The 25,855-nt window shown below is 38.1% G+C and overlaps 1 protein-coding gene across 2 annotated transcripts; it reads left to right on the top strand.

Moving 5' to 3' along the window:
• Positions 1–40: 40 nt before the first annotated feature.
• LOC307125041 (tRNA (32-2'-O)-methyltransferase regulator THADA) lies at positions 41–25,855 on the top strand. Of its 2 annotated transcripts, none has more exons than XM_079814655.1 (31): positions 41–252; positions 1,139–1,319; positions 1,411–1,497; positions 1,570–1,597; positions 1,692–1,840; positions 1,947–2,069; positions 2,178–2,298; positions 4,413–4,555; positions 4,639–4,723; positions 4,817–4,944; positions 5,191–5,388; positions 6,042–6,759; positions 7,786–7,938; positions 8,137–8,246; positions 8,656–8,816; positions 10,189–10,322; positions 10,439–10,597; positions 10,700–10,857; positions 11,355–11,489; positions 11,594–11,698; positions 12,093–12,293; positions 12,872–13,022; positions 13,120–13,357; positions 15,080–15,319; positions 15,480–15,681; positions 15,758–15,946; positions 17,523–17,770; positions 20,439–20,609; positions 22,448–22,714; positions 24,677–24,879; positions 25,094–25,855. In XM_079814655.1, exons 1-31 carry the CDS (start codon positions 53–55, stop codon positions 25,330–25,332), a joined length of 5,625 nt encoding a protein of 1,874 aa, XP_079670781.1. In that variant the 5' UTR covers positions 41–52; the 3' UTR covers positions 25,333–25,855. The 2 variants fall into 2 exon arrangements, with proteins under 2 accessions (XP_079670781.1, XP_079670782.1); XM_079814656.1 differs by having other exon boundaries at positions 79–252; positions 15,483–15,681.

Raw genomic sequence — 25,855 nt, forward strand, 5'->3', positions numbered from 1 at the left:
GGGGGCGCATGCGTGCGCTAATCATGTAGATGACACAGTATCTCACCGTAGAATGAGACTGAGTTTACACACATGGAGCTGTGTACACCGTTTTGAGTTGACAAGTCTGAAACTCGCAATTATGACGATTATAAACGTTTCTTCTGGGCAAGCTGATGCTGTTATGAAATGTATCGTTTTAGAAGATCAAATATCATCTGATGTCAAAGACGAGCTGAGGGTTTTCTTGCAGAAGCTCACAGAAAATGCCAGGTAGGGTCCTAACGGAGCTATGGTGTAAATTATACGTTTACTAACATTTGATTTATTATTAAGTACTGTTTCATGCTGTTTTGTTGTTACATTTGATGAGGTAAACTTAATTTGATTTGGAATGAGTGGCTCTATCTATCTACACTTCCAGTCAAATGGTTTTGAAAGAAGTCTCTTCTGCTCACCAAGGCTGCATTTATTTGATAAAAAATACAGTATTATTGTGAAATATTTTTACAATTTAAAATAACTTTTTCCCTATTTGAATATATTTTAAAATGTTATTTATTTCTGATTCAAAGCTGAATTTTCAGCATCATTACTCCAGTCTTCAGAGTCACATGATCCTTCAGAAATCATTCTGATATGCCGATTTGCTGCTCAAGAAATATTTATGATTATTATCAATGTTGAAAACAGTTTTTTTCAGGATTATTTTATAAATAAAAAAAGTTCAAAAGAACAGTATTTATCTGAAATATAAAGCTTTTGGAACATTTTAAATGTCTATACTGTCACTTGATTAATTAATGCATCCTTGCTGAATAAATGTATTAATTTCTTTGTTATGGAAATTTATTCTCCCCCCAATTATTATTATTATATATATATATATATATATATATATATATATATATATATTTTTTTTTTTTTTAACAAAATTGTGTGTGTGCTTTGATTTGATATTACAATCAATATAATTAACACTAAATAAAAATTAACACATAAAAAACACTTATGAAATTAGCTTTAGCAAGACAAGAATGTTCTAAATGCTATTAAACTCAATGCAAAAAGAGCCCATAGTTGAAGAAACGTATTTTATTACATATTTTATTTTATTGCAATGCACTGCACGATGAGAGATGGTATTTTTTATTGGCAGGAGTACAGGCAAACGAAGCAGAGAGCGCTCCCTGGAGGAGGCTTCACAGGTCCTACAGAAGATCCCAAAAGAAGCACTTCATTCCTTGCAGTCTGCTGCTCTTTACCAATTTTCTCAACTTCTTTTGGCCTTACAGTTAGAGGCTGTGGCCTTTTCATCTGTCTGCCGAAAATTGGACCAAGTAATTTCCACCTTCACTTTAACATGACATAATTTTTATTCCTGTTTGTTGGTTTCCCTTTAAACAACACCTTCTTAACTCTGTTTTACAGATTCTGCAGGTCTTGGCTGAAATAAACTACAACATTGTCTTCGAAGAAGTCAAACAATACCTGCTGAACCTTTTGCACCAAAAACAGGTATGAAATAATATTACAAATATTAAAGCTATTTATTTTGATGGATAACCTGTTGTTGTTGTTGTTTTGCAGGTGTTTACTTTAAAAGATCTTCAGATAGGTAGAGTGTGCTTAAGTTCACTTCTATTTTACAGAGATGTTTATATAGTCATATTGGTTGCATTGTAATAGTTGTGGTGTGTGTCCCATGACAGCCTGCATGTTCTTGGAGGACAGCACTATGGGACGAGAGGTTCTGAAGACAGAATGCACCACCTTGCTTAGTAAAGTCGCTGAGCTGATTCCCGTTGTTATGTCAGATGAAGAAGCCAGAAATGGACCGTTGTGCTACCAGACTGTCAAGGTGGAAATCTAGTTATTGTAACGCCCACCTTTTTGAAGCTTTACTGCATTAATTAAACAATTGATGTGGATCTGGACACTCGTTGGACCTGTTGTGTTGTTCTCAGGTTTGTTTGCAGGTGTTTCAGCTGCTGCCAGGGCAGGTGGCCCTGTTGGTCTACAGTAAGGACAGTGTAAATAGGAGTGCGAGAGAGATTTTGGAGTTCTTGATGAGCATTATCTTAGGACAGGTTTGTGCTTGTGGTCGCAACTATATTTTTGGAAAAACTAAAAAGTTAAAGTTAAACCGTTATTGTGTCTAGCGATCTAACTTTGTGTCATTTAATGGTGTTTCTCAGGTTTCCAGCAGAGATACGCGGTTGTTGGCAGGTACTGCAGTTGCAATGATGCTCAGCACGCCGTCAGACAGTCAGTGTGCAGGATCAGCTGCCTGGAGTCTGCTGCAAATCACAAACACAGGTGAACTACAGTATTTAATTGCGCTTAAAGTCTTTTGTCGTATGTCCTTTGGATGAGACGTTAAACCGAGGTCCTGACTCTCTGTGGTCATTAAAAATCCCAGGATGTCGTTCGATAAAGACTAGGGGTGTAACCCCGGCATCCTGGCCAAATTTGCCCATTGGCCCCTGTCCATCATGGCCTCCAATTCATCCCCATATATATAGTGAGTGCCTAGAAAAGCGCTATATAAATGTAACAAATTATTAAAGACTCAGATTAGTCATCGCTGAAACGCTGGAGTTTTGTTCAGAGCGCGCTCTCACTCACTAATATTTGCACTTAAAGCAGAGATGTACGTGTGATGTATGTAGGCGATTCATTCATCATACAGTGATTGACTGTTTTTGTTCTCTTTCAGCAGCCAATATAGTTTCAAACAAAGATCACATCATAACCATAGCGTATCTAATGTGACTGGCATAAAGTTGGCTTGACATTGGACGTTCGATATTCGCAAATTTAGGGACTGTCTCTAACATTGGTATACACATTTCTAACTAGCATTTAAAGAGAATGACACAGTCATAAAGCCAACTGTAAAGTGTTCATCTAGGTATCAGGTATGATAAAGATTTTTTTATATTTAATAAAATAAACTGTCAAATCACGTGAAAATATGGATATGTATTTCACTAGGCTACTGTCCGGTTCATACACAAAATATGCTAGATTTAAATATGTCAGCTGATAGAACACTAATGAGAATATTGCTTGAAAATAAATTATATTTACACCAAAAATTGTTTTGTTTTTTTCTGACAAGCAACTGTTTTCTCTGTCTAGATTAAGGAGCTTTACACACAACCGTATCAGAGCTAAATAGGCCTATTTGATGACCTGTCATGTTATACATTTAATGTAATCTAGATTTGGGTGTGTACAATGGTCATTTGCATATAACCAACAACAACATTTTGGCCTGTGAAAATGCTGAGTGGCTGGCTTGTAACTTTTGGAAAACCACTAGCCACAATGGCTGGTAAGCAAATAAGTTAATGTCAAGCCCTGTGTGTGTGTGTGTGTGTGTGTGTGTGTGTGTGTGTGTGTGTGTGTGTGTGTGTGTGTGTGTGTGTGTGTGTGTGTGTGTGTGTGTGTGTGTGTGTGTGTGTGTGTGTGTGTGTGTGTGTGTGTGTTTGTGTTTGTGTTTGTGTGTGTGTGTGTGTGTGTGTGTGTGTGTGTGTGTGTGTGTGTGTGTGTGTGTGTGTGTGTGTGTGTGTGTGGACTGGTAATCATCACGTTATGGGGACAAAATGTCCCCACAAAGATAGCAATATCCGAAATCCTCATCCTTGTGGGGACATTTTTAGGTCCCCATGAGGAAAACATCTTATAAATCAGACTAAGTGATGTTTTTTGAAAATGTAAAATTGCAGAATGTCTCCTGTGAGGGTTAGGTTTAGGGGCAGGGGCAGTGTAGGGGGATAGAATATACGGTATGTACGGTATAAAAACCATTACGCCTATGGAAAGTCCCCATAAAAGATGAAAACACTACATGTGTGTGTGTGTGTGTGTGTGTGTGTGTGTGTGTGTGTTTGTGTGTGTGTGTGTGTGTGTGTGTGTGTGTGTGTGTGTGTGTGTGTGTGTGTGTGTGTGTGTGTGTGTGTGTGTATATAAATAAATATATATAAATATATAACATTATGACCCCTGACAGGTGAAGTGAATAACACTGCTCATCTCTTGATCACGGCACCTGTTATTGGGTGGGATATATTAGGCAGCAAGTGAACATTTTGTCCTCAAAGTTGACCTCAAATGGGCAAGCATAAGGATTTGAGCGAGTTTGACAAGGGCTAAATTGATGGCTAGACGACCGGGTCAGAGCATCTCCAAAACTGCAGCTCTTGTGGGGTGTTCCCGCTCTGCAGTGGTCAGTATCTATCAAAAGTGGTCCAAGGAAGGAACAGTGGCGAACCGGCGACAGGGTCATGGCCGGCCAAGGCTCATTGATGCACGTGGGGAGCAAAGGCTGGCCTGTGTGTTCCGATCAATAACAATATACAAGTAACTTACTAGTTTGCTTTGATAGTTGTTTGTTTCTCATAATATGTGAATTTTGTGTATCTCAGAACCGTGGAGATTGACAGTAGGTGAGCTACAGGTGGACTGCCATCCCAGACATCAAGACGGAGTGGACAGACTAGCTGTATGTAGGGGATTGTTAACTTGCTGTAGAAATGACATTCTCGTCAGTCGCCATGGCAACCAGGGGGTACGAAATCACAAATACTGCTTTCACCAAGAAAGATCCAAAGTGGAGCATATAATTACTTACTTTTTCTTTTGTTTTATCAGACTTGTCTTCTCTTGAATGGGTTGTTCCCATTCATCTCAGCGCTTTGTGAAGAAAAGCTTGACTGTCATTACTATGTTTTTCAAGGTGCAAGCTCTCTATCGTCATGTGTCATTCTGCAGATTGCTGGGTCTGTATATGACTGCAATAAACAAAAGTCATTGGTTGTATTTTTTGTAGTGTTTACTATCTGGCTGAAGAGGCTGAAAGAGTGTCTCAGTGAGGTTTGGGAAGTTACTGGTGCTCCTTTAGATTCAGACCTCCAACAACATCTTACTCAAATCATCTGGAGCAATGCAGAGAGCCCGGTAAGCTTTTTGTGTACTATGAAGCAGAATATTCTTTATTTTAAGGTATATGGGTTTTAAACCACTTGCACTATAAGTATTGGGTTAGATGGGCTCTTTTTACTTGGGCCATGTGTTAAAACCACTCCTATTTTCTTTAAAAAAAAAAAAAAATCAAATCTATAAGAAATGATACAATCAGCCATAACAGAAAAACATCCATTCAGCTGTTTTTTTTTTTTTTCTTCTTAATTTTTTTTATTGTAGTTGGATGGTGTTGCAGAGGTGGCACGTAGTGCTTTCTGTCTCCTTATGGAGATATATGAGAAGGATTGTTTGCACTTTGGGAACACAGAGAAAAGACTTTATTTGGAGTTATTGAACAGGATATCAGATCTACCTTGGGAATCCAAAGCAAAATATTTATCACTTACTGCAATTTTACCATACACAGGAACAGACAAGGTAAGAGGAACTTAACATTCTAACCTATTTTAGTTTTAACCCTCTGGTGCTGTTCAGTCATTTTTGACCGAAAAATCTTTTTTGTTTTATAAGGGTAAAGTTTTTTGCACTTTCTATGTGAACATGCAAAGAAGATCATGTACATGATTTGAAAAGGTTAAATGGTCCTGAAAGAAATAGACACACTTGTACTGCTCGGGGTCAAAAATGACTGCATTGGAAATAAATGGGAAGCAAATTTTTTAAGATGTCAACCTCAAATATGGAACATAACTTGTTTAGATTTATGCCTTTGATTTTCTCACAGTTTTAGAGTAAAACATGTTTTGGAAAATATATATTTCATATAAAATTCTTCTATAACTTTCCGTTTCACTTTTTTCACTTATCTGCCATGTTATATATACGTTTAATAAAATAAATGTGCAAAAATGTATAATCTATATAATTTATTTATTTATTTATTTTTTAAATTTTACATTTATAAATTATATAAATTATAATAAATATATTTTATATAAGAAATTTATTTTTAGGTAAATATTACATGATTTGGAAAATAAGCTTTTTTTTTATGTTTATCAGAGTCTTAGCCTCGGTTCAGTATAAAATGTCAATAAATGTTACTGAAATGCAATTTCTCTGCTTAAAAGGTTCTGGAGCTGTATCCAACCCTTCCCTCTCACCTCCTAAAATGCCTCTCCACCAATCACCTTTCTCCATGTGCCTCAGAAGTCTACAAATTCCTCCTTCAGGAACAGAAACGTGAGCTTTTTATAAATGCATCACAAGAACCCCTGCCCACCGACCAAGACTTGGCCAATCAGTGGGCTCGGAGATGGCAACTAGTCATCCTGGAGGCTTTGACTTCAGAATTAACTCTACTTCAAAATAATGCATCTTGCCATCTTCTGCCATCTACTCTACGCACGTTTCCAGGTGCTTTTAACAGTCTGCTGTCAGCTCTGGATCCCACGGCTCCCGGTCACCTTCGTGCATGGGCCTGTGTCATGAGTGCCCGACGGGTCACAAGTGGACATTCCCTCTGGGGTGCAAACAGCCCTCATGCTCTCAAGACTCTCCATCTTGCCCTCTCCTCTCTGGATGACAGCGTTCGGCTTGCAGCTCTGAACCTCCTCTGCTGCAGTCCAAAAACAAAAGAAGCCCCATCACAAGTGGAGTATTCCGCTCTGAGAGACTTCATCCCGCTCAATCTCAACAGCGATTCGTCACCGTTTCGTCAGCATCTTCAGGCAGCACTGAGGAAATTCTTGGTGAGAATAAGAGACAGTTGCATGGCAAGTGTTAAGGGTCATAATAGTAAAAAAGGGCTCACAGAGGAAGAGGAAGAGGAGCTTAAACAAGGAGTTGGTAAGAAGAAATTAAGATTTTGAATTAAGATTTGATGATGATGATGATGATTTTCTGTTCTATTTTTAAGATTTATAAAGAGACATGATGTATGTTTATATTTGATTTCAACGTTATTTTAAAGGTATGATTTTTTAAAATGTTTTACTGGCTCTCACTTGTCTTCCTAAATAACCAATACGATGATGGTCTTTGACTTCATACCATCACCTATTGGTGTGGATGCACATTTCCAGTATTTTTCACCCATGATTAATAATAAACCAAAGTGTATATAGAGATAATAATGGGGTTACTGATATTTAAAGGGGTCATGACATATTTTAATATGCCCTTGAGGTTCCCATATAATGTTAATAAGGCTTTTTGCACACACAAAAAGCAAATATATATGCTGAAAAATTATTATTTTCAATCCTCATTCTTACCTTCTTCTGAAATTATCCATTTTGACAGGTGTCAGCTGTTAAGCAAATGAACACCAGTGTGCGGGTGAAACTATTCATCAATAGGTGTGTTCAAATAGAAGTGGCGCTGCACCCACCGATCGGTGTATGACATCAAAGTATTGCAAGAGCGATTATAGAGCAGATAGAGTAGTATGCTTTCAAATCGCTCTTGCTGTACTGATCTATTGTCTTGCTCTAGAGCCCATGTGATGTCACAGATCCCACAATCTCAACATTTATTTTTGGTTAAATAAATTACATTTATAATGAGGAGGATATTTTAAGCTTTGAAACTCTCAGGATGTATTGACTATTATATGTCAAAAGATCAAGAATATTTGTAATTCTCATGTCATCATCCCTTTAAGTCAGTAGTATTCGCCTGGTCTCAAAATGGCTGCCACCATATGTTGAGAGTCCACCATATGTAGAATAAATCAACTTTTAAAAATTTGTCAGAAGAACTATTCCTTTTTTCTTTCTTTTTTTAGGTATAAACATTTTAGAAATAAAAATATGTAGTGCACTTTTAATCAATAGAATAGAAGTGTAAATTTTTTTTTGTATTTTCCCTCAGAGTTTGTTGACTGGCTCTCTCAGCTGTCATTTGTCTATTTGACTCCTGACAACAGCTACCAGAGGAAGAAGACTGTTTTGCTCCTGCTGTCTGCAGTGCTGGAAACATGCACAGACACCTGGAGTCCAGACAGAAAGAAGGGACAACCACCTGGTAATAAAACATCATAAAGTATATCATGTTTTTTTTCCATGGTTTCCTTTTGAAGTGCCTTTGAATACATATTGTGGAATTCCTTATCTTTTACCTATTATTGATCTCTAACTTCAAATTTATATATATTGTTCATCACTAAATATAGTCAAATTATATGATCTGACAGAACCCTAACCCTAACCCTTCTTCGTTCAGCCAATATGTCTACTCTTATAAACTGGGCTAAAGGAAGGGGAAAGTGGGATTTCTTCTCAAAGTCTAAGCTGCTGGTCCTGATTGGATGTTTGGAGGATTCAACAAATGAGGTAAAAATAAATGAATATACAGTACCGTTTAAAAGTTTGGGGTCAGTATGATAAAAAAAAAATAATAATTATGCTTTTATTCAGTAGGGTGCATTAAAGTGACAGTAAAGGCACTTAAAATGCAACAAAAACGTTCTATTTCAAATAAAAGCTGTCCTTTTGAACAAATTTTTTTCATCAAAGAATCCTGAACAAAAATGTTATGCAAAATATTAAGCAACTGTTTTCAATATTGATGATAATAATAAGTAACACTTTACTTAAGGCCTTTATAAAAGCATTTTTTAATGCAGTAATTATTATGCCTTGTATTGCATTTCATAATGCATTATATGGTCTCATGAATAATTGTAACCTCAGTTATAATTGATGTAGTAAAGTTGCCTGACATGTTGTCCCTGTACTGTAGATCCGAGAGCTGTCTGCGGAGCTACTTCTCAGATTTTTCCCCCCATCTCTCCCTGATGATGTCACAGCTGTGCTGTTTGGCCGGGCAGAACGGCTGCTCCAGAGCCCACGGGTCCAGGAGGCCCAGATGGGAGCACTGATGATCAAACTGCTGCTACAGAAGTGAGCAGACATTTTTGTTATGAGAGGATACATATATACTGCAATTCAAAAGTTTGATGTCTGAAAGATAGTTTTTCATGTTTTTAGAAGTCTCTAAGGCATTTATTTGATCAAAAACACAGTAAAACACTAATATTATGAAATATTACCACAATTTCAAATAACTGTTTTTTTTTTGTTTTAATTTTATAATACTATTTATTGGATATTCTGCATCATTTTCAGTCTTCAGTGTCACATGATCCTTCAGAAATCATTCTAATATGCTGATTTGGTGCTCAAAAAACATTTCCTATTATTATCTGAGTTGAAAGCAGTGGTGCTGCTTGATATTTTTGTGGAAACTGTGATTAATTTTTTTTTCAGGATTCTTCAAAAATTCACAAGAATAGCATTTATTTGAAATAAAAAATCTTTTGTAACATTATAAATGTACTTACTGTCACTTTTGATCAATTTAATGCACTCTTGCTGAATAAAAGTATTAATAAACAGTTGAGTTTTAACATTTTCGAATCCATTCAGCCGATCTCTGGGTCTGGCGGTAGCACTTTTAGCATAGCTTAGCATAGATCATTGAGACCGAAGAGGCCGATATGGCTAGAAACTATACTCTCATTTATGCGTAAAAATCAAGGAACTTTGCTGCCATACCTTGGGTGCAGCAGGCGCAATGATATTACGCAGCGCCTGAAAATAGTCCCCAGCACGCTCCCTGTGCAAGCAGATTGTCACGTTGGTTATGTTGACAGAAGTTAGAAGAAGACATTTTCCGTCGGTCTTAGTACACGATGTAACTACAGAAGAGTCAAGTTTTAAATAGGAAAAATATCAAAACTCTTTGGTTTCTTTTGAGCGAGATGCTAATGGTCTAATCAGATTCAATGATCTATGCTAAGCTATGCTAAAAGTGCTACCGCCAGACCCAGAGATCGGCTGAATGGATTCGAAAACGGTAAAACTCAACTGTTTAACACTAGAGGAGTTGGGAAAATGAGCCTATTTTCAAAAATAGTGGCGTGTTCCTTTAAACGTTTAAACAGTAGTGCATAAGTAGAGTTTCACTTTTGCTCTTGAAGGTAATTTGAGTTGAATTAAAATGCATTGGGCCAGTCTTGTTTTTTACCAGGAATCACAGAAAAACATTTTCTTTACTTTGAAAATGTATTATGTGTGTGTGTGTGTGTGTGTGTGTGTGTGTGTGTGTGTGTGTGTGTGTGTGTGTGTGTGTGTGTGTGTGTGTGTGTGTGTGTGTGTGTGTGTGTGTGTGTGTGTGTGTGTGTGTGTGTGTGTGTGTGTGTGTGTGTGTGTGTGTGTGTGTGTGTGTGTGTGTGTGTGTGTGTGTGTGTGTGTGTGTATTTATGTATCATAGGGTGGATGGAGCATTTGAACAGGGGGAGAAACAGTCAGCTAAACGGATCACGTTCCTTCTGACCAAACTGCAGCACCATTATCTCACTGCCAGGAATGACATGTTGCTTGCAGCTCGCACAACACCTATTCACGGTAGAAGCAAATAAAACCAGCTGAGCTTACCAAAGCAGAAGTTTCATTGCTAATATATCTAAAATATATGGTAATACAAGAATAATCCACCAATAGAGTGTATTTTATCGCTTCAGGCATTGTAAGTGCTCTGCAGAGGGGTTTGCTGGAGGTGCCAGGGGTCCTAATGGAGTCAATAACCCACAGTATTGCAGGAAACATTGTTTCTTTACTAGAAAAGCTCACTCTACTGCTGCTAGGTGTGCTGTATGGAGACCAGGACACTGAGGAGAAAGGTATGCTGGGACTGCAGATGTGACCTATCAAGTTATGCTAAATTATGAGGCACTATCCCTGAAGAGATTTTCTCATCAGAGGACACTTTTCTTTTGTCACAGATGTGCCTCCATCATTCTGCGACATGGGGAATGCAATCAGTTCTCTAATTGGTCAGGGTGGGGTTGAGGGGGCGGGACTTGATGAGGATGGAGAGGAGAATGTGTTGCTCTCTGAGGAACATAGTCTGGTGCTGACCTGCTGCTGGGTCTCCTTGAAGGTAAAGCTGCTAGATCATCTACAAGAATAACAGCTTTTATTTTATTTCATATTATTTTATTAAGGATAGAAGTACTTTTTAAGTAAACATGAAATATTTTATTCTATATTGTTTTATTTGATTTTAGGTAGACCAATAGGAAGCCAAAGTAGTCATGAACTATGTATTTTATTTTATGTTGTTTTATTAGAGATGACAAAAATAAAAGTATTGGGTCATTTGCGTGTCAGGGTTATTATAACTAAAATTAAAAACATTTACTTGCATGTTACATGAAATAAAATGAATATTAACTAAAATATATATATATTTTTAAATTTTGTAATAAAATTACAATATTAAAACTATTAAATAATAAAAGTTTCTCGATACTAAAATAATACTGTTGCATGTGCTGTTTATTTGTTAAATGGCCATTCTATTTGTATTTATATATTTATTTTTTTGATCTGTGGTTTACAAAGATTATTATCTATGATCTTCTACTTTCCTGTTAGGAAATTGGTATTTTTCTGGGCTCCCTGGTGGAGAGAATCCTGTCACTCCACTGCAAAGAACTGACACTGACTGTGGAAGAACTCAGGAGGGCATCCAAAGTGTTTAAAGACATCATTCTGAAATGTAGACACTGGGTAAGCACAATTCATGTGTAAATAAGTCAGGTTTGCTCTTTTCACGCTGATGTCCAAAGCACTTTTTTCTGATCATGTTTCCTTTTTCTCTAATCTTCCATTAGGGGGCAGTAGAGGGCTGCTGTATTGGCTTCACTAAATTCTGCAGGGCTCTCTTATGCAGCTCTGATCCAGAGATCAAGGAGATTCCTCCTCTCATATTACAACAGGTAGAATAGAGCGAGGGCTTCATTCTCAAATAGGGATTCATGAGATTTTGATAGAAATGTTAATACCATAACAAACTTTAGTCTGCTTTTACATTTGAATATTAATAATGAATTTGTAAATTAGTAATGAATTTATTATTCATTGGTATATATTGTATTGTTAATTATATAAATCTTTATAAGATTATTATATAGCGTACTTATTTGATAAGTAGCCATGACATTTTTTTTTTAAATTTTTTTTATTATAGGTAGACCAAAGTACGCCAAATTGCAATATATTGCATACTTGTATTTATTTAAGTAGCTATGAAATTTTACTTGATTTGATTTTGACGGTAGACCAAAAGGACACAAAATTGACCCAGCACTCTCTCTCCCTCTATCCCTCTAGGGCCTTTCTGTTCTCCAGTCTCCCCGTAGTACATCAGTGACACGGCGTGCTGCTGGTTTACCCATGCTGATTTTGGGTGTCTTAGCTGCTGAGGACTCAAGCAAATCTCGACCCCTATTGGCCCACACCATTAACACCCTTCTGAACACAGCCAAAGCACCTCTGCCCCAGGACTGGGACCAAACCCTCGACTTACCACAGGTACAGTCAATGATCTACCCATTAAATACACTCCAGTTCAAAAGATTTTTGAATGTATCTGATGCTCATCCAGGATGCATTTATTTGATCAAAAATATACACCAAAAATTTTAAATGGTTAAATATTATTACAATATATTGTTTTTTATTTTAATATATTTTAAAATGTAATATCTTCCTCTGATGGCAAAGCTGAATTTTCAGCAGCCATTTCCAGGGCTCAACACTAAGGATTTTTTCTACTGGCCCATCCAGGCCGATGGTTAAAAAAATTTACTTGCCCTGCCAATTTTCACGAAAAAGTAATAAATAAATTAATTAAAGCAGTTATTGTTTTCATTGTGTTTGACCCTTGCTACCTTAATTAAATAAGGTTATGACACCACATTTCAGAGACCAGTGAAATTTCACAATTCTCGATTCCAGTTTTGATACCACAACAAAGACTACTATACTATATACATTTTAATTATTATTACAAAATAAGAACATGTAAAATAAGAACATCAAACATGTTAAAGAAAAAAAGTGAACGCGTCCTTAAAAGATATCTCTCTCGTCCCCTAAATCTCTCCCAGGTGTGTGCCGTTCACACCCTTCAAGCGCTGGTGAAGGGCTCCAGTCTGGGTGTAGCTGTTCTACAATACACCCCTGTGGTGGCCATTCTGTCACTTACCCTCCTCAGCTCGCCGTGCTGGGCCATGAGGAACGCAGCCCTGCAGCTCTACAGTACAAGCCAGTCACACTCACTTTTTTCTGATTTCAACCATTGAGAAGTAGTCACATGTTGACCTTTCACCACATCTTCTCTTTTGACTTGTCATAGGTTCTCTCTGCACCAGAATGTTGGGTCAACGGCCAGCCGGTGAAGAGGGCTCCACTCATTCCAGCATGTCTTCTCCTTCCTTCTTTAACCTCTACCCAGCCCTACAGCCCTTCCTCCAAGGGGCGCTGGAAAGTGCAGCTAAAGACCTACATGATTCCACCCTTCTCCTACATCCTTCCCTCTACCCTGTGCTCACTCTTCTTGCCAAACTACAGCCTGGTGCTGAGGAACAGACACGGTATGATGGTGCACAGTCATGCAAACAATACATATATAATATTATATTATTTGCCAGATTTGAATATCCTAAATGTTATAATTTCATTTTAAAATGAAAATCTATCTATATTATGTTATATACACTCACCTAAAGGATTATTAGGAACACCTGTTCAATTTCTCATTAATGCAATTATCTAATCAACCAATCACATGGCAGTTGCTTCAATGCATTTAGGGGTGTGGTCCTGGTCAAGACAATCTCCTGAACTCCAAACTGAATGTCAGAATGGGAAAGAAAGGTGATTAAAGCAATTTTGAGCGTGGCATGGTTGTTGGTGCCAGACGGGCCGGTCTGAGTATTTCACAATCTGCTCAGTTACTGGGATTTTCACGCACAACCATTTCTAGTGTTTACAAAGAATGGTGTGAAAAGGAAAAAACATCCAGTATGCGGCAGTCCTGTGGGCGAAAATGCCTTGTTGATGCTAGAGGTCAGAGGAGAAGGGGCCGACTGATTCAAGCTGATAGAAGAGCAACTTTGACTGAAATAACCACTCGTTACAACCGAGGTATGCAGCAAACCATTTGTGAAGCCACAACACGCACAACCTTGAGGCGGATGAGCTACAACAGCAGAAGACCCCACCGGGTACCACTCATCTCCACTACAAATAGGAAATAGAGGCTACAATATGTACGAGCTCACCAAAATTGGACAGTTGAAGACTGGAAAAATGTTGCCTGGTCTGATGAGTCTCGATTTCTGTTGAGACATTCAGATGGTAGAGTCAGAATTTGGCGTAAACAGATTGAGAACATGGATCCATCATGCCTTGTTACCACTGTGCAGGCTGGTGGTGGTGGTGTAATGGTGTGGGGGATGTTTTCTTGGCACACTTTATGCCCCTTAGTGCCAATTGGGCATCGTTTAAATGCCACGGCCTACCTGAGCATTATTTCTGACCATGTCCATCCCTTAATGACCACCATGTACCCATCCTCTGATGGCTACTTCCAGCAGGATAATGCACCATGTCACAAAGCTCGAATCATTTCAAATTGGTTTCTTGAACATGACAATGAGTTCACTGTACTAAAATGGCCCCCACAGTCACCAGATCTCAACCCAATAGAGCATCTTTGGGATGTGGTGGAACAGGAGCTTCGTGACCTGGATGTGCATCCCACAAATCTACATCAACTGCAAGATGCTATCCCATCAATATGGGCCAACATTTCTAAAGAATGCTTTCAGCACCTTGTTGAATCAATGCCACGTAGAATTAAGGCAGTTCTGAAGGCGAAAGGGGGTCAAACACAGTATTAGTATGGTGTTCCTAATAATCCTTTAGGTGAGCGTAAATCATATGGTATATCAAGTTTGGGATATTCAAATCTGGCCAATAATAATATGATAATATAATATTGCCAGATTTTATCAGTTTTTATATTCTAAATTCTGTATAATATCATATGATTTAAATATAAGAATTTAAAGTTAAATTAAATTATAATATATTTGTTATATTATATCATCATATTATATTATAATGCCAGATTTGAATACCCAAAAGTTTGTTTAATATCATATGATTTAAAAATATTATATTATATTTGTATATGATGTATTGCCCAAAAGTTTAGATAATAAAATCTAGCAAATGCCTTTTCCCCTGAGGACCATTCATATCCACTCCTTGTTTTTCTGGTTTGCTTGGTGTCTTTGTGTTTTTCGCAGGGCTCTCTCAGAATTTCTGCCTCCGCTGTTCCTCCTAGCTGCTAGCCCAGTCTATGGCATACGAGTGATGTCATCAAGAGCCCTAGTTGCTATGATACCACTAAGTGAATATCTGGCAACTGTCCTGCAGTTGGTTGAAAAGCTGCCGGAATCACAAGACGTTGTGTGCTGTCACAACAGATTGCATGGCCAACTCCTACAGATAGAAGCCGTACTGACCAGGGCATTGAAAACTAACATGTAAGAGTAACAGTGTGTATCTGATACTTTTTGTCATTAGTTTGTGAGTTTGTGACTAATTTATTGTCTCACTAAATGCACAAAAAATTTTAACATAAATATTAAAAGCAGTAGTAATAATCAGTGATTATTCAATTGTAATCTGAGTCTTTTTGTTTAGCAGCCGGTCCTCTCTCAGTGTGGTAGTGACAAGGTTTGAGTCCAGACTGTGGTTGGCATCTTTGAGGCAACGGTGCCCGCTGGTGAGGCTGGCATATGTGAATATAGTGAGGCTGATGAAAGGCCACTGCTCTGATGCGTTCCTCACTCAGCTGTCCTCTCAACTACTGCAGGAGATCCACAGGACTCCAAACATACTAGAGGTGCTTCTTCATGTCCTGTTTGACACAGCAAGTGAAATGTACAGTGTTGACTGTGAATGTAACGTGCTGTTTTTAGGTAGGCTCTGCTACATTCCACCAAAGTGCAGTGAATTTCCTTTGTGGGGATCCTGAGTGGGCATGTCAGGTGTGGCAGAGTCTGGCCAATGGCAATGCAGTAGTAAGGCTCTCATTGGTCAAGTCTGCTGTAGAGGGGCGTGGCTGGAGAGGAACAGACCTACAGCAGGTTATTGAGAGAGCACTGCAGGTTAGTATTACTATAACACTTCATTTTTACTTCAGCACCTCCTCTCTATATGGTAATTTGATTTTGTTGTAATTATTGTAGAATGACACTTTAATGCAAAGATACAATAATTACACAGAGATCAAATATACAGCCTTTTTTGTTTTTGTTTTTTGAGAAAGAATTGCATTTACACTACCGTTCAAAAGTTTGAGGTCTGTAAGATTTTATTTTTAAGAAATTAATTCAGCAAGGATACATTAAATTGATCAAAAGTGACAGTAAAGACACAAAAGATTCCGATTTCAAATCAATTCTGTTGTATTGAATGCTCTATTCATGAAAAAAAATCTGTTACATTGTTTTTTTTAACCTTGATGATAATAATGTTTCTTGAGCACCAAATCAGCATATTAGAATGATTTCTGAAGGATCATGTGAGAATGAAGACTGGAGTCATGACTGCTGAAAATTCAACTTTGCGTCACAGGAATAAATTACATTTTAAAATATACTAATAATGGATTTTTAAAAATCGTAATAATATTTAATAATAGTATTTTTGATCAAATACATGCAGCCTTATGCAAAATATTTATTTATAAAGACTTTTAAAAAAAGACATTTAAAAAAAATCTTACTGACCGCAAGTAGTGGTGTATCAATATTTGCTTGTTTACAAAAAAGTGGCTCAAGAAGAATATACTGTAACATAAGCCTATCACTGGCCTAAAGTCCACAGAAATCCATTTTACATTTAAGTTGGGACTTGGGGCCTGTTCACTCTGAAAGCATTCTTGTGTTCCATCTGCACTGTTTTTTTGTTGGTCAGCAAGACAGTCCAGCAACCAAAGACATCCATCTAGTTTATTTATACATAACATTAGGTAGATGGGCCTCTGTATCATGTCTTTCTGCCAGTGAGTGCTATTTAAAATGTCAAATTAAAAACCTTTCAAATTTTATAAATGCTTTTTAAAATCCCTGCAATCTGTTAAGTTGATTTGTGCTCTGTCTGACTGTTTATGAAAGTAGTTTTTACTTATTCTGTGTTGCCTGCTTTCAGTTAGTTTGTTGCATTGCCTGTAGTACCGTACAGCTCAACTGTCTTTATTTATTTATATTTTTTAAATACTTATTTTCCCTGAGCCTGCTGCTAAAGTGTTACTTTCTACCGTTGGCTGGCAGCCAGTCCCAAATGTCAGCTAGATACAACTGAAGGAAATTAAAACAATCAAGAGCTTTTTAAAACACTGCCCTTAAATCAGGCTGTAGATCTTATTACACTGTACATTTTTGTGTGTGAAGGGGGCATGTTAGTCATTGTATTCAGTAATCTTTATAAACATACTGGGTTTGGACTTGGCCAGGATTTCCGCTCAGCCCTCATGTGAGGTCAATGGAACTCCAAACTCACACACCTGATGGAGCTGCTGTCATGAGTGATGAAATATACCACAATCTTTTAATGCCTTTTAAATCCCTTCATACGAAAGAAAAGAAAATATCATGATTGCAAGAATAATAGATGGGTGTGTGTGTTTTTTAATAATGTCAGGAAAGTGTGCTCTTGTATAACAGTGTCCATTACCTGCAGGCCAACCTGAAGAAGGCGCTGTTGGACCAGAACGTGGAGTACAGGGGAGCATTCTTGATCGCGTTAGTTGAGGTTATGACCCCAGAGGAAGAGAGTTTTGCCCTGCCCTGTCCCTGTCCTCCAAGGCTTGAGGAGACATGGCTACAGGAGTGTGTGGAGGTTCTGTTTACTGATCTGGAGTCAGATAGAGGAGGACCTGTGCTGATCTCCACAGCTCTGTGTGCAGTCAGCTTGCTCCTCTCCCAGAGGTACACTCGCATGTCATGCACCCTAATTTTAATATGTTTAGCTTGATGTTATTAGATATTCTTTGTTGTTGTTTTTAGGGGCCAAGCACCGAAGGCCGTCATTTTCTGTCATTAACATTTTCCCGCCATTTTTAACTAACTGAAAAACCTACTTTTGCGAACTCCTCCTAGGCCGTTGCTCCAATTTTCACAAATATTTAACCAGATCATCTTCAGACCGTGCAGACATAAAGTTATGGAATTCAAGTTGATCCGTCCAATCGTTTTTGATAAACGCGCGAACAAATTTTACGTAGCGGTTGCAAAAACGCTTTATCGTATTCAAACTAAACTTGGTACATGTCATCAAAAGCATGACCTGAGGCAACTTGCAGTGTTTTGGCGCAGCGCCAACTACTGGTCCGAAGATATACGAAAAATGGTTAGATTCAGGACGGCATGCCGAGTCGACTGATATCCAATTTTACCATATCGGCCATTTTGACTGTCGGCCATTTTGAATGATGTCCTAAAATGCTGTATTTTATGATCGCATTAACAGATTTTTTACGAAACTCGGTATGGGTCATCAGCATGATGCCCTGAAAGAGCCTGAGATGTTTCAAAACAGCGCCACCTAGTGGAGAATTTTTTTTTTCCAAATGCTTATAACTTTGGGTGTGGTTGACTTCTTTTCATGGGAGTAACTTTTTTTGTCTCCTGAATCCTCGCCGAGTCCAACGATACCAGACTTGCCAGGTTTCGGTGTATGATTTGTGCAGCGCGGTAATTTAGCGCTTATAAAACATTCGCTGATATCTTCGAAACCGCTAGTCCGATCGAGACGAGACCAGCGTCAGAAGTTCGGTAACATAGGTCGATAGCCACATGGTCAGGCCCTAATGTCAAAATGTTGATAGTAAGAGGTAGTAAAATCCAATCAAAGTCAGGTGTCAGTTCTTTTTACATGTTTTTTCATATAAATGTCTATAACTCCAAAACGAAATGAGATATTTTCACCAAAATTGACACACAAATGTATGTGCTCACTCAGAGGACACATAAGAAAAATTGTTGGATTATGCCTCTTAGTGGCACTATAATTAAACAAAATATGAAATTGTCTCTATACAACTCAATGTTTTAATGTGGTGTCTTCACCAAATGTCTTCATTCATTTTTTCAGTTGGTCTGCTGCTAGCTTCCTTGTTTGCTTCTGTTGCGCTTGGCCCCGGTATTGCTGCTTGCAGCTATATTTTATACTTGTTTTTCTTTCTTGTCAAAGTCAACATAATATCAAAAATTGATCCAAGTTACTTTTCTCATTCACACGCCTGGTCTTACTGTGCATGATTCATCATGTTATTCCAAAGAAAAAAAAATATCTTCGTAATCTTTCGTCTCTGAAACTACCGGTACTTTCTTGTTTGGCAGGCGAAATAATGTTGACTAATAGACAAATAGCTATTTAAACATTATTTTAGGCTACTCTAAGTTAAAGGTGCAGTGTGTAATATATTGCATTTCTGTCAATAGATAAATAAATAATATACATAATTATGTTTTCAGTGGTGTATATAGACCTTGCATAATGAACCGTTTTGTTTTTATTAGTTTAGAATGAGCCATTTCTAACTACATTCACCGCGGGTCCCTTTATAGTCACCATTTTGTGCCGCCATGTTTCTACAGTAGCCCTAAATGGGCAAACTGCTCTACACTGCTGTCTCAGACGGCGACATCTTTGTCCTGTGTCGGCCACCGTAGCTTCTCAATGTGCTTCGAAAGGGAGGGGTGAGCGGTGGGTGGTGAGTGGTTGATGCCACTAGATGCTGCTAAAATTTACAAAGTGCACCTTTACTGTAATCTTTCTTAAGTCCTGTCAATAGTTAACACTAATTTAAGGATGTTAATAAAGGTTACAGTAGTATAGCAAATAACAATATTTAATAGATAGAAAAAGAAGTGTTACCATTTGTATACACTACCATTCAAAAGTTTGAGGTCAGTAAGATTTTTCAATGTTTTTGAGTTTATTTTCACCAAGGCTGCATTTATTTAAATACAAATACAGTACAAACAGTAATATTATGAATATTATTACCATTTTAATTTTTGTTTTCTATTTTATTATATTTTAAAATTTAATTTATTTATTTTCTGATAAATAATCCATGATGTCACATGATCCTTGAGAAATTATTCTAATATGATGATTTGCTGCTAAACATTTATTGTAAATTATTATTATCAATGTTAAAAATGGTTGTGGAACTTCATATTTTTTGGAAACCCTGATTCTTTTTTTCACGTTTTTTTTTTTGACGAATAGAAAGTTCAAAGGAACAACTTTTTTTTTAAATAAATCTTTTATAACAACAATAAAGTCTCTTGATAATTTTTCATGCGTCCTTGCTGAATAAAAGTATTCATTTCTGGAGAAGAAAAAATCTTGCTGACTCAAACTTTTGAACAGTAGTGTACTGTACATGGCAATGCTTTAAAGGATAAACTTCAAAAGTGAGTGCTGACATTGTTTCAGAAGAGATATAGATACGTTTCTAAGTAGATAGTTGTTTGTAGTCGTCTATTTTGAGTCACTGACGTTTCTGAGAAAGCCATAAGACTTTACAGATGGCTCACAGCTTTACTTTGTCTGCCTGCCTTTCCCTCTTTCGTTCTCTCTCAGTGTGGACTTGTCTTTGCTCCATCGCTGGTGTAAGTTATTAGAGAAGCACAGATGTCCTGAAGCTCCTGAGGCCCTCCGAATATCCTGTGCTCAGGCTCTGTGTCTATGTGGTGTCTCCGTGGTGACCAGGAGCCTGACTGACAGCCTCATGTTCACAGAGCTCAGTACCAGGTATGATAAAGAGGTGTGCTTTGGTAACTCTTCCAGTTTGGGGAGTAAGTTAGACAAGAACATAGATTAGCGGATTCATTGCAACTCTGCTTTCTGCATCTGGTTGCTTCTAGGCTTCATTTAACACTTAAAGGTCCCATGGCATGAAATTTTCATTTTATGAGGTTTTTCAACATTAATATGAGTTCCCCTAGCCTGAATATTGTCCCCAAGTGGATAGAAATGTTGATCGGTGTAAACCCGAGTTCTGGCTGTCTTTCTCTGCCTTTGAAAAAATGACAGGCCAGACTAGCCAATCCTGAAGTCTCCTGGTTTGACGTCCAAGCAGGAACGGTTACCTCCCTTTCCTCCGCCCAGAGAATCTGGCAAGCGCTCGAGAGATCATTGCTTGTGAACGAGTGAATGCTGGCAGTTTCTCAGTGTTTGGATGTACAAATGAAAACAGAAGTCTTTTTTCAGTTCCTTCTGATCTGTGATCAGTGATTTCTTATGTGTAGCTAATTATTTATTATTCGTGCACACACTGCGGCTTCTCTCTCTCCCGACAGAACGGTGTTTTCGTGTTTTCTATCTTGTGAGTCAATGTTTTTGTACGTCCTCGTCACGTCTATCTGTTCTAAAATGTGCATACAGTCATTTCTGCTCAACATCGGCAGAGTAACATCTTTAGAGATAAACCTCACGCACGCCGAAGCTCGGGCTGCACTGGCCGGTCGGCCTTCAACATCACCGACCCCCAGTACTGCATCTGGCCCACAGCGGAGGCACCAAACGTGGGGCGAGATTAAGCAGAAGGGGGGTAAGAGTGAGGGTCTCTGGGCTAGCCAGCTTTCCCCACAATAAACTGGATTACATTCGATTAATGCTGTTGTGTCTTTGTTTGCGCTGTGTACTCAATGCGCGTCACTGACGCTTTTCATATGATTGGAACATATCTAAAAATAATGCTATTATCAACACTTACTTGTAACTCGTTCATCTCGACAGCTGTAATGGTAACTTACATTGCATGTGTTACAAAGTTGGTAATAATGATGAAGACGGACTCGGCGTGACTGGGACTCGTGTTTATTCAGAACTCTCAGATACAAACACAATAAACTTGCGCTGACTGACAGCGCTCTCATAACTCAGTAGTTACTATAAATAACTTTGTTAGCAATCGCTGAGCTCCGTCTCTGGTACATTAGTGATGTCCGGTTCGCGAACAATCTTTCTTTTGAACCGGTTCTTTTTAGTGAACCGAATCAGCCAAATCCAAATCGGACTGAATCGTTCTAAAGGGTTCGCGTCTCCAGTCAGCGCTGATCCATAATTTACTAAAGTTACTAACTTTCTTACATGAGTGACAGTCCCTCCGACTAGAAATAGACTAATAACCTGAAGTATATGCTGTAACTACAACAGTTCACTGAACTGAGACATGCTGAGAGAACTGATGAGAAGTGAACTCCGGTCCATCCATCTCTCTGGCAGCAGCTCGTGCCTCGTAGACCTCGTTAAACCACGCCCCCTCCACTCATTTAAAATGCAAAGATGTCAGCTAATCACAACGGTGGGCGTTTTTACTGAAGTCTCACAGCAGACACGCCTCTTGAAACGGGGCATTCAGCCAGAGGGCAAACATCAGTATTGAAAAAATGCCTTTTATTTCTAAATTATGACATTTTATGATGTAAAAATCATACTAACAATATAAGTACACCTCAGGAAACATTATAAAATAATAGAAAAATGCCATGCCATGGGACCTTTAAAACCGACCAGTCTTTGGTTTTAGGTATGTTTGCTGTTTATTATCTGAAATGTTGTATATTGTATACCTCTGTATATTGCAGCTTGATCAGCACAGGTATCTACCTGCTTCAGGATGAGAGTCCACTGGTAAGAGCAAAGGCAGCTGTCTTTGCCTCTCTGCTCTGCTGTTCTCGACGGTCAGAAGCTCCCCAGAGATGCTTCTACAAGCAGGTGAACCATGCTCTGCGCTCACTGCTGGACCTGCACTTGGAAGAATTCTGGGATGCAAGTGGTGCTTTGGATGCCTTAGTGTGCCACTTACCTGACTGTGATCTGAATGTTTTGCTGATGGAGGCCAAAGAGACACAGTATGTCAATCTACTTACAGAAATGATCATTATTGGGTCATTATTGCTATTTGTACATATTATTGTATGTTTACAGTGTCATTGTTTTACTTCTTGTTTTTAGACTACATTCAGTTTGCGAGTTTTTATTAAATATACACTACCACCTTTTTTGACATAAATTAATTTTATTAATTTTACTTTTATTCAGCAAGGATGCATGTAATTTTGATCAAGAGCGACAGTAAAGACTTTTTCATTGTTACAACATTTCTATTTCTAATAAAATATTTGGAATGTTCCATTCATAAACGAATATCATCACGGTTTCCACAAAAATATTAAGCTGCACAACTTTTTTAAATATTGATTATAATAAATGTTTCTTAAAGCAGCAAATCGGCATATTAGAATGATTTCTCAAGGATCATGTGACACTGAAGAGTAATGACGCTGAAAATTCAGCTTTGCCATCAGAGGAATAAATTACATTTGAAAAAATACTGTATACAATTATAAAACATTTGTTTTAAATTGCAGTACTTTTTTCACAACATTACTGTTTTTACTGTATTTGTGATTAATTAAATGTAGCCTTAATGAGCATAAGGTACTTCTTTCAATATTAAAAAAACTGTAATGTGGCTTTTAAAAATCGTATAAAGTTTTTCTTTATATCTTTTATTATATCTAGTAAGGCTGTACGATTAATCGAAAAATAACCGAAACCGACATTCAGAACCTCTAACCGACGTATTTTTCCCATGCCGGTTATTTCGGTTTTCACGTGACTCCGCCCCGTCAGTCACATCAAGTACAGTCTGCAGGCACACAGAGAGATGCAAGAGCAGTTATCTGTGTTTATAGATGCCCAGAATCACTATAGAAGCTGCATGTTTTACACAGTTTATACAGGTCAGTTAATTGCTGTTCTTATAGCCTACGCGCTGACACACACACACAAACACACACAGAGAGAGACGGCGTGCGCAAGCCCCGAAGCCAGATCGCTTTCACTTTCGTGCTCATAAAGTTTGTCAAGTATGCGTTTAAAGGCTTGCCAGTCTCAACATTTAACGCGATTGTGCACTATTCAAAAACAACAATACGGAAAACTTCTCCGTTCAGTGCTCAGCTTTTTTCTGTGAGACAGAGCCGAGCCGTGTCGCGTCTCTGAAAACGTGCGCGCCCTGAAGGCAGACCTCTATCAAGTGCGTCCTCGCAAAGTTTGTCATTTGTATGTGGTTTAAGCCCTGCCAGTTTGAACATTAAAGCGAGGTTCGACCATCAGATGTGTATTATGTTGAACTAATGCCTGATATATTGTGACACACGAACACTCAGACAGAAGCTCGCACATCACATGAAGATCGCGCGCAGAGAGCAGCGCAGAAACTCAGTGTCAACGCTGTCCTGTGACTAAAGTAAAGTCACTAAAGTAGCTTAGAAACTCAAACGTTATAGCATATATTTTAATACCTTTGAAGTAAGTACAAACCACAGCTTCATAATGAATAGAGACGGTATGAGTAATTCACACACACACACCATCACTCTCTCATTAATGCATTAAAATAAATGTAATGTAGGCCTATGTGCTAATGTATCTGATGTACAACAAACAGAAATCTGCTCCATAGACAATAACTGCTGAAAGTGAACCGTTTCCTTCAAGTACTTTAAAATCACAAAGAAATGCACTTTTTCAGTAGAAAAAAAAAATCCACCTTTAATAGTAGAAAATATTTACAGCACAAACCTTATCAGTGAACTTACTCAAAAACCTTATGAGGGCAACAAAAAAAAAAATTGAAAATTGAAAATAATCGTTCATTAATCGTAATCGAGGTCAAATGTTCAATTAATCGAGGTTTTTATTTTTGGTCAAATGGTTACAGCCCTAATATCTAGCCTGGCTTTCGCAAAGGAAGCGCATGCAAGCTTCCTGTTTCTTACATTATTTTTGTGTTTTCTGTTGGTCAGATGCCGCAGCCTGTATGAGCGTGATGAAGCAAACGTGTATGCAGAGCCATCTGTGATCTCAGCGTGCCTGTTGCCGTACCTATTGCATCTAGTTAAACATTACCCAGAATCCTCCACTCTCGCCAAGAACCTTGAACACTGGGCCCGGAACAGTGCAGCCATTGTCAAAGAGAATCTCACAATTTGTATGCAACTTCAATTAGGTATGTAAGATTGACCAGATCTCCATAATGGTTGTTGTTTTTCCTTGTTGCATTATCAATAATTAACTTCCTGATGCTCCTTTATAATTGAATTCAAAACCGTATAATTACAATTGATGTGATCTGTAATATTTATTTATGGTTCGTATGTAGTCGTTGTTTTGTATGTTTACACGCCTTAATTATGTCATTATGTCTCTCATTTGTTGCCTAGACGATGTCCTGAATCCTGATTGGCTGTGTTTGCTAATAAATCCTGGTTTCCATGGCGCTATTTATGGCCTGTTCACTAGGGCGATTGTACTACTCCAGCTTCTCAAGACGTGTGATTCCATACGACCCCTACTTGACCCTTTGAGTTTATCTACAGACCTTCAGGATATTCAGAGACGGTTTGTCCTAAATGGAGTCTTCCTTCCTCAGGTCTTCATTGATGCACTAAGGACAGATTAATCTAGTGCCTTCACAGATCAGGGTTGCATTTTTGCAGTTACAGCAAGCTCTAATCATTATTGATCCGGAAAAGCTGGCTCTTCATCGCCATATTGAGTGCAAACCATTCAAAAAGAAAAACAACAGTCCTTTGTTGTCCGATACAAGAGACAATAAAGTAAATCTTTGCTTGTCTACTTCACCAGCCAAAATGACACACCAACTCCAGATAATTCTCGATGACAGTAGCTCTGGAAGTGTAGCACATCTAAAGCTGAAACGGCAGAAATACGCCATTGTTTCTGGATGGGTGGTGATTTCTGAAATCTGCTAGCGGGGGACAGACAGCAGCGCCACAAAGAATCAGCGAGCATGTGTTTGGCTCTGTGTATGTGGATGCATGTTCATGCGCATGTAACCCACGTAACACCCTGAGGGTGGTATATGTATTTTAGTCAAATCTCTCTTTTGAACCATTCATTATATACTCTGCTTTATGCTTGTATATTGATGTTTTATATATTTAATAAATAAGGATTTCATA

This window comes from Gobio gobio, assembly GCF_949357685.1.
Source record: "Gobio gobio genome assembly, chromosome: 4".
NCBI classification, from domain to species: Eukaryota; Metazoa; Chordata; class Actinopteri; order Cypriniformes; family Gobionidae; genus Gobio; species Gobio gobio.